Source organism: Nyctereutes procyonoides, unplaced genomic scaffold (assembly GCF_905146905.1).
Source record: "Nyctereutes procyonoides isolate TBG_1078 unplaced genomic scaffold, NYPRO_anot_genome, whole genome shotgun sequence".
Lineage (NCBI taxonomy): Eukaryota > Metazoa > Chordata > Mammalia > Carnivora > Canidae > Nyctereutes > Nyctereutes procyonoides.
In genome coordinates this window covers 15928309-15944058 of record NW_026575144.1, presented here as the reverse complement: position 1 = coordinate 15944058, position 15750 = coordinate 15928309, and the positions used below count along the sequence as shown (strand labels likewise).

General features: G+C 44.0%; 1 protein-coding gene across 1 annotated transcript in view; it reads right to left on the bottom strand.

Moving 5' to 3' along the window:
• ACTN2 (actinin alpha 2) overlaps positions 1-9774 on the bottom strand; it is a 66270-nt gene extending 56496 nt beyond the window's left edge. Inside the window, exon 1 of the mRNA XM_055308849.1 lies at positions 9543-9774. Coding sequence (XP_055164824.1) covers positions 9543-9668 — 126 coding nt within the window. The 5' untranslated portion in view covers positions 9669-9774. The remainder of the gene's footprint in view (positions 1-9542) is intronic.
• Positions 9775-15750: the final 5976 nt, after the last annotated feature.

Below are 15750 nucleotides of genomic sequence, written 5' to 3'. Positions count from 1 at the left end.
ACCCCTGCCCCCCCTCAAAAATGTGTTTGTCTCAAAATAGAAAAATATTATCCTCTGTGAGTAATCTCTAAACTGATTATAACTCTGTATGTGTCTTCTATCATTTTCATGACAGATCCTCTCCAACACCCAAAATACCAGTAACATTTTTTTAAAGATTTTTTAAATTTATTCATGAGAGAAAGGAGGGTGGGCAGAGATATAGACAGAGGGAGAAGCAGGCTCCATGCAGGGAGCCTGACATGGGACTCAATCCTAGGATGCCGGGATCATACCCTGAGCCAAAGGCAGATGCTCAACCGCTGAGCCACCCAGGTGTCCCTCAATAATATTTTCTAAAAACCTTAAAACAAAACATCTGAAGGAGGGCAATAATTCATTTCATTCCCTTAATCATATAAATGATAAAAGAGAAAAAAGGAAACCTATCTTGGGGTTAAATTCTACATTTAGGAGGCAGATGCGTGGCTCAGTGGTTGAGCATCTGCCTTCAGCTCAGGGCATGATCCCGGACTCCCAGGGCTGAGTGCCACATCGGGCTCCCTGTGTAGAGCCTGCTTCTCCCTCTGCCTGTTTCTCTGCCTCTCCCTGTGTCTCTCATGAATAAATAAATAACTTTTTTTAAAAAATTTACATTTAGCATAAGATGAAACACATTCTACTGTTTTCAGTAATCCTTACAAATTTTCAATACAGTCTCCCTTCAGAAAGCCTACCATACTGAAATACTGCAGAAGGGTTTTATGCTCTAGACCTGAGCACACCACCACAAATAATTTCTCGTAGTTTTTTATTTCCTTTGAAAGCACACCTTATCTCATTGGCTAAAAGATATCCCATCCCACGGTGCCAAATCCCCGGGTTTCTCTTCCAGCAGCTAAACCAATTCATATGCCAGATTCAGAATGGCAAAGCTCCAATGGAATACCAAGGTGAGATTTCTCCAGGAAGAAAATTAAAGACATCTCCACAGTTCAAGTGGTTCCAAGCTGTCTGATGTATGCACATCCATGTGCAGGTAATGTCACTGCTTCCTGTGGAAGTCCTCTCAGACCTCCTTCCACATTCCCCTCCTCACAGTTTCAACCATCACCTACGAGCAAATAGCTTCTATGCCTGAACCTCCAAGCTTGATCTTTCTCCTTGATATTTCTGTTGGATGTCAAGCTCTCAATCCAAACTTCACATTTTTAACTATTACAAAATCCAACAATTCCCTTACTTTTCTAAATGAACACCAAAGGCATTAGAGATAAGGCTAGAAATGATTAGAATTCAGTTTTATGGTTTGGCTATTGTATGGTATTGGTCATGAATCTCAAATACTTTGGAACCTAGTAGTAATATAGTTTTATTGAGTTGAAAGTAAGTAACTGCAATTTTTGGAAGTCAAAATGCTTTCAAATGGTTCAACCTAATATAAAATTCCGCAAAACTCTTAATAAAAATCAATGACATTACCTAACTTCAAAATAACTATTATTTTCACATCTTATTTGACTATCCTGAAATAACTTAAAGACTCCTTATGACTCTAATAGGTAGGATTACTTGATTGGCCAATTTCAATTATAATTGTCTATATAAGACTCGATCACAGTTTCATATTAAATACAGTTCTAATTTCCCCCAAACAACCTCATATTTACCTACTTGTCCATTTGACCCCCACAATCACTAAAAAAGGAGAGTGTTTTCCAAGATTGCATGCCTTTTAATGAAAAGGTTGTCATAGCTACTACTAAGGATCTACTTTCAGTGTATAATGATTCCTAAGGCTTATAACTAACACCTTTATTTGCTAACAAAAAATGAAGAAACAAAGCAAGACAATGCAAAGTCATGATAACTACTTAGTCTTGGACTTGGCATTCAGACTGATTCCTTTTCAGGAACACACACACTCTTCCGAATCACCCATGTCTATTCTTTATTTTGTAATTCTGCTACTGTGAAGCACAGCATGTTTTCAAAAAAAAAATTTTTTTTTTACGATAGTTTGTACATAAAACCCACACGTTTAAATTTATACTTATCTGAATCTAAATGTAATTTTTTTTATTAAGTGGGTAAATATTTTCAATCTGGAGAAAAAAGGTCATTTCAAATCAAATTTAGGTGACCAGAAATTGTTCAATAATACAGTGACACATTCAATTTAAATAAATCTGAATGTATGACTTTTTAATTACAAAAATCTGTAAATTCCATTTTTTTAAATTAACAGCTTGTATTTGAAGGTTTAATCTTAGAATAAGAATTAAGTCAGATAACTGCATTCATTTTGAGGATCTGAGAAAAATGCTTTAAGAAAATCTTTTTTAAAACCACTACACAAGAAGCATGAATTAGAGGTGATACATATATAGCTCTAGGAATTAAAAAGATTGTAAAAAAAAAAAAAGTTTCTTGATTATTACATTTAAAGTTTTTAATCGTACTAAATGCTTTTCAGAAATAGGACTCATAATTTTCTCATTCTACAAATGAGTACTGAGTCTGAGCAGACTCAGTGGTGGCCCTGGGGAACCTGGGAAGAGCATTTGCTCATAGTCCTCAAGGAGGAGACCATGACAGCACCAGGTGACCCATGTTCAATCAGGCAGGGACCTGATTGAGGAAGAATCCCAGCATGGGCCAAGGAAGCAGGGGCTGGGTATAAGGCAAAAGAGTGACTCAAACACGGTGAGGGCCACTCTGTGAGGTTGGACCCTGAACCTGTGTGTGTGTGGTGGGGGATGGAATAGTAGAGTCTAGCTCAGACCTGGCCTCACAGACCACTGTAAGAGGATTGAACTCTCTCCTGAAGACAATGAAGAACCAAAGAGGCACTTTAAGCAGGAAATACCATGACCAGGCTTGTGGTTCCATAAAGCTCACTCCTGCCAGCATCATGGAGAAGAGCCTTTAGAGAAGCATGAGCTGTGGAAAGGTGACAAAGCAGGAGGCTCCCAACCCTAATCCAGGCAGGAAAGACAGAAACTCTGAAGACGTGAAAGTACTTAATGGGAGGAAGGGGCAGGGTCCAAAGGACTTTAGCAGGTGGGCTCCACCAGAGTTGGGAAAGAGGGAGGCACCAAGGATAACTCCCAGCATCCCACCTGGGTGCCAGGGAGGAAGATGTTTCCATTTACAAAGACAGTAAACCACACAAGAGGAGCATTCTGGAAATACTCTGCCTTTCCTTTGCCAGCCTAGCTGAATTGGGTGTCCCTCCTCTGCACTTTGCACTGAACTTTCTGTCTCCTAAACCAGGCTATAAGCTCCTTAGGGGGTCAACTCAATTCTCTATCCCTAGCCCCTGGCAGGATGGTAATAAAAGTCAAACAAATGAAAGAATGAGTGACCATTTAGATCTTGCTCTTCAGCAGGGTTGCAGGTCAGAACATCTTCTGGTTTCTGACATGGAAAATTGTTTGCAGGGGGGTGGGGGGCGGGGGGGAAGGTGGGCACACTGGCAAGCCTGCAGGTGCTCAGATAGGGGTTTGTATAAAAAATGTTCCTCAGGCTCCTTTAAAAAAACCAATTCCTTGCACTCAAGATTTTCCTGCCTTCGGAATTGGTCTAGCACAGCAGTTAGCAAACGTTCCCCTGATCTCCGCTTTCTGTTCTTTCTGGAAGAATTAGTACCGTTCCCAGGGAAACAGTGGTACAATTCTGACTGTCCTCCAACGTATTCCGTACCAACTCCTCTGCTCATCACGGCGGCTCCCCCACCCACTCCAGTCCTGCGCCTTTTCTGTAGGTGTCTCCCAGCTGCAGCAACTGACTGCAGCGCCTTCTGACAGCCTTCTGAAGCCGCGCTCATTAAGTTTCCCAGCTAAGAATTATATTCGTCCTCCCACACTCTTGGAGAAGCTTCCTTTGGGGTTCAAGTTTCTTTAGTGGTGAACTTGGCTGAAGGGGCAGGGCACACGCCAGGACAGATCCCAGGGCCCTGGGGAGGGTCCGACGACAAAGAGTGACTTTTCCGCCTTTAGCTTGTGCATCTGTGATCATCCACAGCAAGCCAAGTGCTTCTTTAGAACCACAGTCCGTCCGGGGACAGAGGTTTCTTAGGGCTCATAACAGATGCTGCCTTTCCACGCCGACCCACCAACATGCTTCTCTAGACATCAGAGTCCCCTTGGAACATCAGCCCTCCCTTCAAACGCCGGCCACAGGGACTACCACCCTCCCCTCCGCCCTGCACTGGATGACGTATCCAGTGAACAGGCAGCTTTCTATCTCCTGGGAGGTAAACAGACTCTGCTCATCAGTTTGCTTGTTTCTTGTCAATATAACTGTCTTGAGTTTCTAGCCCAGGAGCTCTCAGGGTGGGATCATGTCTGCTTAACTGGATTTATACAGCGGCCCGCCGTGGAATAGCACGGGGCCATTTAATACTTGCATAATCCCTCCTGACCACTCTCAAATTGATGCCTTCCTCACCATTGCTCCCACCAGTCCCTGGCTCCAATCCTCACACTCTACCCAGTGGGTCCTATCTCAGGCTTCTGCCTGCCATCTCCCGGTCTCATTCTGCTAATAGTCTGCTTCTTTAAGCACAGTACTCTGGAGCTCCAACACCTGCGGGGCTCCACCCTCACCCCGAGTCCTGGGTTCACTATACACTGGCCTGCTCTGTCTTCCTTCTCTATGAATTCCAGTCTGCAATGTGAGCTTCAGCCAAGCCTGTCTCCTCTTCACACTCCCTCAAGCACATCACAAGCAGCAGATACATCCAAGAATATGGACCCAGGTGTCCTAGCCTGGCCACCTTGGCTACTTTCTCCTTTTAGACTCTCACTCTCTGAGCTTGTCCCCTCAGTCTTTTGTCAGAGGGTGGTGAGGGGGACCTGGGAAATAAGGGGGATTTGCTTTCATAGTGCTAAAGTGTGATGCAAACACTTACTATGATGACATCACACTCATCATCATCCCTTCCCCCCAAAAAAATAGCACAACAGCTCTTCACTCTATTTTTCCAGCCAGGAATACGATTTTCATTTCTTCTCTCCACTAGGCTAATGTTTAGTTACTACTCAAATTCAGGTCTGGCCCAAGTCCTACTAGCCTACAAAGCTACTTCCTCACTGTTCTCACTCATGATGGCTTTCCTGATTTGACCTCCTATAACTTTTGTTCTTTACACAACTAGCACCTGGCACTAAGTGTGCAAGTGTATAAACCTTCTCTTTAAAAGTACATCAAATGATAGGAAGTTAGTGTTTAATGGGCACAGAGTTTCAGTTTGGGGCAATGGGAAAGTTCAGAAGGGTGGTGGTTAGGGTTGCATGATATTATGAATATATTAATGTCACTGAACTGTACACCTAACAATGGTTAAAAAGGTAAATTTTAGGTTATATATATTTTACCACACACATAAAACACCATAGCAAAGTCACTAAGGAACAAATCTGTGCGTCATCATCCCTCAGCAGTCCCAGCATAGCTCTCTACTGTTACACCAGTTAATAAAAATATTTGCTGCATAAGGATAATAGCATCTGAACATCTGCAGTTTATGGAACCCCTTCAACATGCACTAGTTTAACCATTTGATCCTGAAAAACGCGGTGAGGTAAGAAAGGGATCATTTATCTTTATTTCCTAGATAAATGGGAACTTGAAGGTTTAGTGACTTGATTATGGTCAGAGAGTAAGTACAAAGGGAGCGCAGAGATTCATCCGGGTTTCATGAATCTGAGAAAGTTCACATGCTTTTTGGTAACCATTCACCTTGTTGAAACACATCGTGCCTTTTCTCCTATGGAAAAATTCATGCAAAGGCAGATTTCATCGTGCAGGGGTGAAGCCTTCACCTGCCACCCCTTCATTAGCAGCTGCTCTCCACAGAACATTGTGTGGGGGGGCAGTTCTCAGGTCCCAGGGCTCTCTATTTAATCTTGACTCTGTGGGCAGCTGCTTCCACATGTGTCCTATCATGCTGCCTGACCCGACACGGCGACATTTTAGCCTGGATGCCAGGACAAACAGAAGGTATTCTGAGGTGAACGGTTAATCGGTTCATCTAAATTACTAATATGCAGAAGAGTCTGATTTTCTCTAGGAATGATTAAAACCAGTAAGAACTCTGAATGTGGAATAAAAGAACCACTCTCTTATTCTCCCAACAACTGGTTAAAAAAAATTTTTAAAGTTGATCGATCATGTAGCCATATGCAAATTAAGGGTGTAAGGAACCTTTAGGTCTCAAAACACAGAGTCATTTCCTTAAAAGGCCTGTGCTAGTCTCCCAGAGCGGTGAAGGACAGCAACCCGTGCTTAGAGATAGCACACATATTCAACATTGCTGTTCTGACAAGTCACCTCCTGATTAGGATTCACAGTTGAACTGAAGTTTGAACGCGTTCCTCACTTCCAAGGGGAGCTTGCTTCTAAATACCAAAGCTCTAGAAGTTTCAAAAGTCCACTGAAAACAGCCTAATTTACACGAATATCAATGCTCCACCCCTGGCTACTAAAAAACCCCTGAAAGAGAAGGGCAGCACTTGGAAATGCCTGTACATACTGAGGCTAAATTCAGTGTCTTCTGAATTGCCTCCTTTTGGAAAAGAGCACTGAGCTTCCTTAAAAAATTGAAAATGGAATTATCACATGATCCAGAAATTTCATTTCTGAGTATAAAGAAAACAAAACAAAACAAAACAAAACAACCTGAAAAGCAGGGTCATGAAAAGATATTTACACCAATGTTATTCACAATAGACAAAAAGCAGCCCACGTGTCCATCTGTGGATAAACAGATAAACAAAATGCGGTATATACATCCAGCGGAATATCATTCAGCCTTAGAACAGAAGGAAATTCTGACCCATGCTATAACGTGAATGGACCTTGAAAACATTATGTCAAGTGAAATGAGCCAGACATAAAAGGACAAACACTGTAGGATTCCACTTATATGAGGCCCTAGAGGAGTCGAATTCATGGAGACTTTCTAGAAAGTAGCATGGTGGTTGCCAGAGGCTCGGGAGAGGAGAGAATGTAAAGTTACCATTTAATGGGAATACAGAGTTTAGTTTTACAAAATGAAAAGAGTTCAGGAGATTGGTTGCATAATGCAGCAGTGTGAATGTACTTAACCCTAATGAACTGCACAACTTAAAAATGGTTAAGACGGTAAATGTCATGTTCTACCTATTTTACCAAAATTAAAAAAAAAAATCATCATCATCAAAAGAAAAGCACTATACTTTCTCTAAGTCCTTCTGTAGCAAGGAATTCCACACCCGAGAGTAAGGATTACCAGGGCCCAGGAGACGCTCTGAACTGTGGATATAATTAGGCACTGCATCCATTATAATGCTACAGACGTCATCATGTGTTACCAGCATCTGTTGACAGATCTCATACCCAGCATATCACCGAAATGGAGTGTGGAGAAGGTAGCCCACAATAGAAACAAAGGTATTTTAGCCTTGCCCTGTTCCAACAGTTTGTCTCATAGGACATAAATAGAGACCACTGCTCTAGCTACACTGAGCTCATGGTTCAATATTATTTTATTCACCTGAGTAGGTTCTATATCAAAAGCAGAAGTAGAGTACCTTCTAGCTCTGTTCAGATTTGTGTCCAAGGGCAGTGGGTTCCCTCCCCACCACCCCCAGCAACTAACTACAACACTCAATCTATCTTAAGGGGAAAAAAATGAATTCTCACTTTAAACTCTGTAGTATTCTTTTGAATGGAGATTGGAAAGTACATCCATTTTTTCAATAATATATGTCAAGTGCTGTACAATTAGAATAATATATTCACACAGGAATCCCCAGCCTAAAAATTTACAATACCTACAATACCATTCTATCCAAAAATATTGTTAATATAATAAAAAATAAAATATGACGGGAGGTATAGATCAATGTGGCTTTTGGAAATTGACATTAGCTCTATCCTGCTATTATACTGTAAAACAAACAAAACAAAACCAAAAAAAAAAAAAAAACCACAAAACCCAAAAGAAACCACTGTAATCAGACTTATACTCCTAAAAATGATGGACAGATTACCCATCCAATTTCTTGGCTTTTTTATTGTTTCTCGTAAGAAAAAAAGAGGCAACCTTTAAAACAAAGATTTAGGAGTTTAACAACAAACATGAAAAATGTATTAATCAAAACTGTGGGAAAATTTTTTAAAGAGAAATACTCATGCTAAAAATCAAAGTTACTTTTTAACTTCTTGCTGATAATGCGCCAGCTAGTCCAGATGACATATTAATAATTCTCAGGCCGTGTGTTTTCCTTACAATGTCACTCAAAAAAACTGTAGAAGGCTTGAAATTTTATTTTCCTTTATAGACTCAATTCCTATTTATCACTTCCATTCTCTTGTTTCCAAGGTGGGGAAGGTGGAAGTTTTAGGAAACTAAGGTGGAGAGCAAAATGTCACCAAATTAGATAGTAATAGTAAATGGTATTTTACCAGAGAGGAGATCTTGATATAAAAATAATGCTCAGTTATTTGATAATTATCCAAATAGGGAGAGATCCTTCCAGCTAATACTGTTCATTGGGACAAAAGTATGGGATGTGTGAGTTCCCCACCGTCGTACACTAATTCTCCACGTAATACAGCCCACACTCACTCGCAGGGGCAGCTACACTGAGCACTCTCCATGCACACATATGGTCAACAGGTCATTCACTTAAAAGCAGGTCCTTAGATGGAAAATTTCCTGTGCACCCCCTAAAAATGGGGGGGGGGAGGTGTAAGGCACTTTGCTTTTGTCATGGCACTGTCACAAAGTCGTCTGTGCTGGCACGCCTGACTCTGCCAGGCTCTGTGCCCAGTCAAACAGGAGGTGGGATCTAGCGTCCTGGGGAGCATCCCCTACTTGTGCTAGCCAAGGGGCTCGAGAAGAAACCTTGAAACCCTGGAATATTCCACTGGGCTCCCGGAGAGCGCCCACCAGCGCCCACCAGCGCCCACCAGGAAGGGCAGGGCGCTTTCGGGGTCGGCTGACTGCCCGGTCCCTGGGTGCGTACCCCAATGGACCATAGATAGAGCGAGTGTCTGAGGCTCCCACGGCACCCCTCCCTTAGGAGCCCAAAGCATCTAAGAAACGGCTTGAAAAGGCTCTTGGGCACTCCTGAGGAAGTTCGAACGGCACTGGGTTCCCTGCACGTCTTTCATTCGAGGGGAGACAGACAGACAGACAGGACGGGGCAAACGAGCGCGGCGGTGCGGCCGAGGTCGCGGCCGCGGGGGTCGGCAGCACCGGCAGAGCCTCGCGCGGACCCTGGCCTAACGCGGGCGGAAGCGCAAGCGCCCACGGCAGCGCCCACGGCAGCGCCCACGGCAGCGCCCACGGCAGCGCGGTACCTCCTGTGACTCGGGTCCGCGGCCTCGGGTCACGCACACACGCGCGCACACACACAGGCCGCCCAACGTCGTGCCGGGCCCTGCACGGGTCCTCCGCGCCGAGGGGGCGCCCGGGTCGCCAGGGCACGCGGGACAGCACGGCCCGCGCGGGGCCCGGACACACAGACACGCGGGCCGAGCCCGCAGACGCGGCGCCGGCCCGGCCTGACCTTCCTCTGTTGCTTCTCCCAGGCCGGGTCGAGCAGCAGGTCGCGGTCCCACTCCTCCTCCTGGATCATGTACTCGTCATCGTCGTACACGTAGTTGTACTGCACGCCGGGCTCTATCTGGTTCATGGCGCTCGGGAGCCGGGTCGCGGCGGGGCGGGGCGGGGCGGGGCGCGCGGGGCTCGCTCGGACGGACGGACGGACGGACGGGCGGGCCGGCGGGGCGCGCGGAGCTCGGCAGGGGCGCGGGCGGCGGGCGGCGGGCGGGCGGCGCGGGGGACCTTCGCGCGGCTGCTCTCGAGGCGGCACGCCTAGGCGCTGGGTCGCGGGCGAAGCACCAGCTCCGGCGGCCGCCCGCCGCGCCGCTTAATACGCGCGCCCCCCGTCACGTGGCCCGCCCCGCCCCGCCCCGCCCCCACGCCCCGCCCCGCCCCCACGCCCCGCCCCGCCCCGCCCCGCCGCTCCGGGCTCCCGCGGGCGGGCGTGCTAGCTGGCGGCCCCCGCCGGGGCGCGGGGCACGGGGCGCGGGGCTCCCCCGCTCGCGCCGCTGCAGCAAACCTCCTTGGTCGCGAGCTGAGCCTGCTTGCACCAGCCCACGCCTCCCACTTCCCCTTCTGGCTCGCGGTGGGATTGGCCTGCCGGCGCCTCGGTCCGGTAACTGGGGAGGTGGGGGGGATGGGTGCACACCGGCCAGCGGAGAGGACGCCCTGGGCCTGGATCCCTGACCACCTCCAGCGCATCCATATCCATTACCATTTCCATATACCTATACCACTTGCATCTTCACGTTTTCCACATATTTCCATAAATATCACGCACCTACACCCCTGAAAAGTCAAGTTTGAAAGTTACAGGATCCCTTCTCCCCTCCCTCACCTGGGGAAATCAAGGCGAGAGACTCGGATCAACCGTTTTAAGATGTCAGGAAGCGGGGATCCCTGGGTGGCTCAGCGGTTGAGCGCCTGCCTTCGGCCCAGGCTGTGATCCTGGGGTCCCTGGATGGAGCCTGCTTCTCCCTCTGCCTGTGTCTCTGCCTCTCTCTCTCTCATGAATAAATAAATAAAATCTTTAAGATAAAATAAAATGTCAGGAAGCAAACCAAAGGCGGGAAGCGTCAGCTCTCACCTGCCAGTCATAAATTTAAAAGAACTGACAATGGAGGACGAGCAGCCAGCTTCAGGTTACACTTCCATCTCACGGTGATACATTGCACAGAAGCATTTCCATCCCTGTGGTTCTGGTTAGCTATTCCCTGTCAATTATGCCCGGAAGTCGAGGTCCTTTGGGACATGTAGGTTCAAATTTTTTCATCACATATTTATTAAGTTACCACTGTAATCCAGACCTTCTGAGGCACTAAGGATCTAGAGGCAAGGCACCTGCCTTCTGAAATTTAAGTCCAAATTGAATGAAAGTTGCCCACAGGTGCTACACAACTATTTGTGGTTCAAGAGCTTTCAATTTGTTAACATGTTTCAGGCTGAAACTATCATTGTTCCCTAGAATGTGTACATCACTTAGTTTTATTGTTTTGAGCTTTTTGAAAAAAGACTGACAAATTAGCATATACGTTGAATTAACATGTTGAAAAACATACTAAAACACGAACTCCATGAGAGCAGGGATTTTGTCTTGTTCATAGCTATAATTCCCAGCAACTAGAAGAAAGTCTACTACATAGTAGGTGCTCAAACATCTGTCGAAAAAACAAGCATTCTTGGAAACAGTGATTGAGCTAATTTGCCTGGATTTAATTTAAAATTTTAAGTTTATATTTTGTATTAAAATCACACTCTTCGAAAAAATTTATCACTGGGGCACCTGGGTTGCTCAGTGGTTGAGTGTCTGCCTTTAGCTCAGGCTGTGATTCTGGGGTCCTGGGATCAAGTCCCACATCAGGCCCCCCCGCAGGGAGCCTGTTTCTCCCTCCACCTATGACTCTGCCTCTCTCTCTCTCTCTGTCTCTCATGAATAAATAAATAAAATCTTTAAAGAAAAAAAGATTATTATGAGATTTTAACCATTAGAAATTGTATCAACAATTATAAAAACGGTTAATCTTAGTCTTGAAAATAAACCATAGGGACTTCAGGTTGCTGATGAGGTGGAATAAAAGGAACTAGATTTACCTTCCTTCCTGAAATACCCCAAATCTGCCAAACAAATATATATGAAATAAACATTTTCAAGACATTGGTTATCAATCAAAGAAGGATAATGATGGAAAGAAAGAAATATGAGCACTATGATTGCCCCCTTTATTGCATGGAGAAAGTTTCTAAGATGCAATCAATAAAGGCAGACCTGGGCATAGCTCAGTGGTCTCCCAAAACTCGTAGTTCAGAGAAACCAAGGCAGCTAGAATTTGCAAGGCAAATTACAGAAGAGGAGAGAACTGCAAAGACAGAAAATGCTGGAGATTTTCGGAGACTGCCCCTTTAGTCTGATCAGTGAGTGCATGGGAGAAAAATATCTGAGGACAGGAAGTACCCAAAAGAACTAGAAGGAATAGTCCTTGGAACTCCTAAAGGGCTTGGAATAATTCCTGTTTCCATTAGCCAGAGTGAAAAACTTCATAATTCACAGAGCACCAGATGGGGTATTCAGAGCAGGGGGTTATTACCCCAAACTAAATTATATCAATTATATCATTTACTGGACCTGCCTGAAAAAGCTCAAAAAAAAAAAAAAAAAGACCCAAAAGGATCAAATTGTTTCCAAGTCACTGAACTATGTCCCAGAACAAAGCTCAAAAATGTCTGTCTATAGGAGGGGCACCTGGGAGGCTCAGTAGTTGAGCATCTACCTTTGGCTCAAGTAGTAATCCAGTGGTCCAGGGATCCAGTCTCACACTGGGCTCCCCACAGGGAGCCTACTACTCCTTCTGCCTATGTCTCTGCCTCTCTCTGTATCTCTCATAAATAAATAAATAAAATCTTTTTTCAAAGGTCTATAGGAGGGGTGCCTGGGTGGTTCAGTCAGTTAAGTGTCCAACTCTTCATTTTGGCTCATGTCATGATCTCTGGGTGATGAGGTCAAGCCCCACATCTGGATTCATGCTCAGCCAGGTATCTACTCGGGATTCCCTCTCTTCCTCTCCCTCTACCCCTCCTGCCTCCCTGTCTTTCTCCCTCTCTCAACAAATAAATAAATCTTTTTTTTTAAATGTCTATAGAAATACAAAAACATTCAACCTTTAAACCAAAGTAAAATTTGCAATTTCTGGCACCTATCAAATATTAGCAGATGTGCAAAGAATCAGGAAAGATCCCTAATGAGAACCGTAAAAAATGACAGAGTGGAAAAGAGCTTTACCAGTAATTATCTCTGAATTCCATATATTTATATGTTCAAGAAGCTAGAGGAAAATTTTAACATGTTCAGTAGAGATATGGAAGATTTTAAAAAAAACACCTAAATTGAATGGAGATGAAAATTACAATATCTAAGTTTAAAAAACACCAAATGGAAAAAATTTAAAAATAAAAATATGCTGAACATGTTTAATTATGGGGCAAACATTAAGATGAATGAACTTGAAAACATAGCAATAGAAATAATCCAATATGAAACTCAGAGAGGAAAAGAGTTTTTAAAAATAAGCACAGAATCAGTGGCATGTGGGAAAACTTTAAGCAGCCTTGTATCTTTTTCTTTTTTTTTATAATCTATCCTATTAATTAATTAATTTACATTTTTTTAAATTGGAGTTCAATTTGCCAACATATAGCATAACACCCAGTGGTCATCCCATCAAGTGCCCCACTCAGTGACCGTCACCCAGTCACCCCCACTCCCTGCCCATCTCCCTTTCCAACACCCCGTGTTTATTTCCCAGAGTTAGGAGTCTCTCATGTTCTGTCTCCCTTTCTGATATTTCCCACTCATTTTTTCTCCTTTCCCCTTTATTCCCTTCCACTATTTTTTATATTCCCCAAATGAATGAGACCATATAATGTTTGTCCTTCTCCGGTTGACTTACTTCACTCAGCATAATACCCTCCAGTTCCATCCACATCGAAGCAAATGGTGGGTATTTGTCGTTTCTAATGGCTGAGGAATATTCCATTGTATACATAAACCACATCTTCTTTATCCATTCATCTTTCAATGGACACCAAGGCTCCTTCCACAGTTTGGCTATTGTGGACATTGCTGCTAGAAACATCGGGGTGCGGGTGTCCCAGCGTTTCATTGCATCTGAATCTTTGGGGTAAATCCCCAGCAGTGCAATCGCTGGGTCGTAGGGCAGGTCTATTTTTAACTCTTTGAGGAACCTCCACACAGTTTTCCAGAGTGGCTGCACCAGTTCACATTCCCACCAACAGTGCAAGAGGGTTCCCTTTTCTCCGCATCCTCTCCAACATTTGTGGTTTCCTGCCTTGTTAATTTTCCCTATTCTCACTGGTGTGAGGTGGTATCTCATGGTGGTTTTGATTTGTATTTCCCTGATGGCCAGTGATGCGGATCATTTTCTCATGTGCTTGTTGGCCATGTCCATGTCTTCCTCTGTGAGATTTCTGTTCATGTCTTTTGCCCATTTCATGATTGGATTGTTTGTTTCTTTGCTGTTGAGTTTAATAAGTTCTTTATAGATCTTGGATACTAGCCCTTTATCTTATATGTCATTTGCAAATATCTTCTCCCATTCTGTAGGTTGTCTTTGAGTTTTGTTGACTGTTTCTTTTGCTGTGCAAAAGCTTCTTATCTTGATGAAGTCCCAATAGTTCATTTTTGCTTTTGTTTCTCTTGCCTTCATGGATGTATCTTGCAAGAAGTTACTGTGGCCAAGTTCAAAAAGGGTGTTGAGCAGCCTTGTGTCTGTGTAATTGGAGCTCTGAAGTGGAAGGACAGAACAAATATTTGAAGAAATAATAACTTAAGTCAAGATATTAATAAGGAGACTTCTACTTTTGGACCGGATAGAGTAAATGAGGACTGGTATCACCTCTTCTGATTCAGTTAAAAATATATATATATGAATGAAACATTGTTTTCAAGACATTGGACTTCAGAGAATGAAGTATAGGAATCCCAGAGATGGGAAATAAATGAGGAGAGTTGTCAAATGGCCTCAATCTATAGCCTTGAGAGAGCTTGTAGGCCAGAACATTGAGGTAAGGTCGAAGGGATGCCCAGAGTTGAGGAGATGAAGCTGACTGAGAATCTGGACAGAAGTGCAGCTAGTATTTACAGGATAGGGTATCAGAGTGGAGAGAGCCACAGAGAGAGTTCTGAGCAGAGCATGATTGTGAGGAAAGCACCCAAGTCCAGGGAAACAGCCATCTGAAAGGAGTAGAGGGAACAGTGCATAGCATTCACACAGGGCCAGGTGGGAGCCTGTGCTAACCACAGGACTACAAAAAAATCATGGTTCACAGAGCAGTGGTCAGAGTACTTAGGAAGGTTTTGCCTCTGTAGTGTGGAATTAATTATTCTTAGAATGAATGAGCACTGCTCTAACCCAGCCTAGCAAATCATTAAGCAATCATAAAGTCACAAAAGTCAAAACTAAAAGGATAAAAATGTTTCCAAGTAACTTGTTTCTAAGTGACTTCATTGTTTCCAAGAAACTGAACTACATCAGGACGATTTGTAGGAATATAAAAACATCCAGCACCCAGCAATGTTAAAACCATATTATCTGTCAAGCAATCAAAGATTCCCACATGTGAAAGAGGCAGAAAAACACAACCCATGATAGGGAGAATAACAATCAATCAAAACTGACCCAGGCATGACACAGAAGTTAGCTACCAGACAAGGACATTAAAACAGTTATTACACTTGTGTTCTTCATATTCAAAAAGTTAAATAGAAACATGGAAGATATTTTCTTAAAAACTGGAATGAAACTTTTAGAGATTAAAACTACCATATCTTGGATGAAGAATACACTGTATGGAATTAAGTGCAGGTTAGATATTGCAGAAGAAAAGATTAATGAATTTGAAAGCATAGAAATAGGGATCCCTGGGTGGTGCAGCAGTTTGGTGCCTGCCTTTGGCCCAGGGCGCGATCCTGGAGACCCAGGATTGAATCCCACGTCAGGCTCCCGGTGCATGGAGCCTGCTTCTCCCTCTGCCTGTGTCTCTGCCTCTCTCTCTCTCTCTCTCTCTCTCTCTCTGTGTGTGTGTGACTATCATAAATAAATAAATAAGAAAGCATAGAAATAGAAACTGTCCAACATACAGACAGAGAAAAACAAACC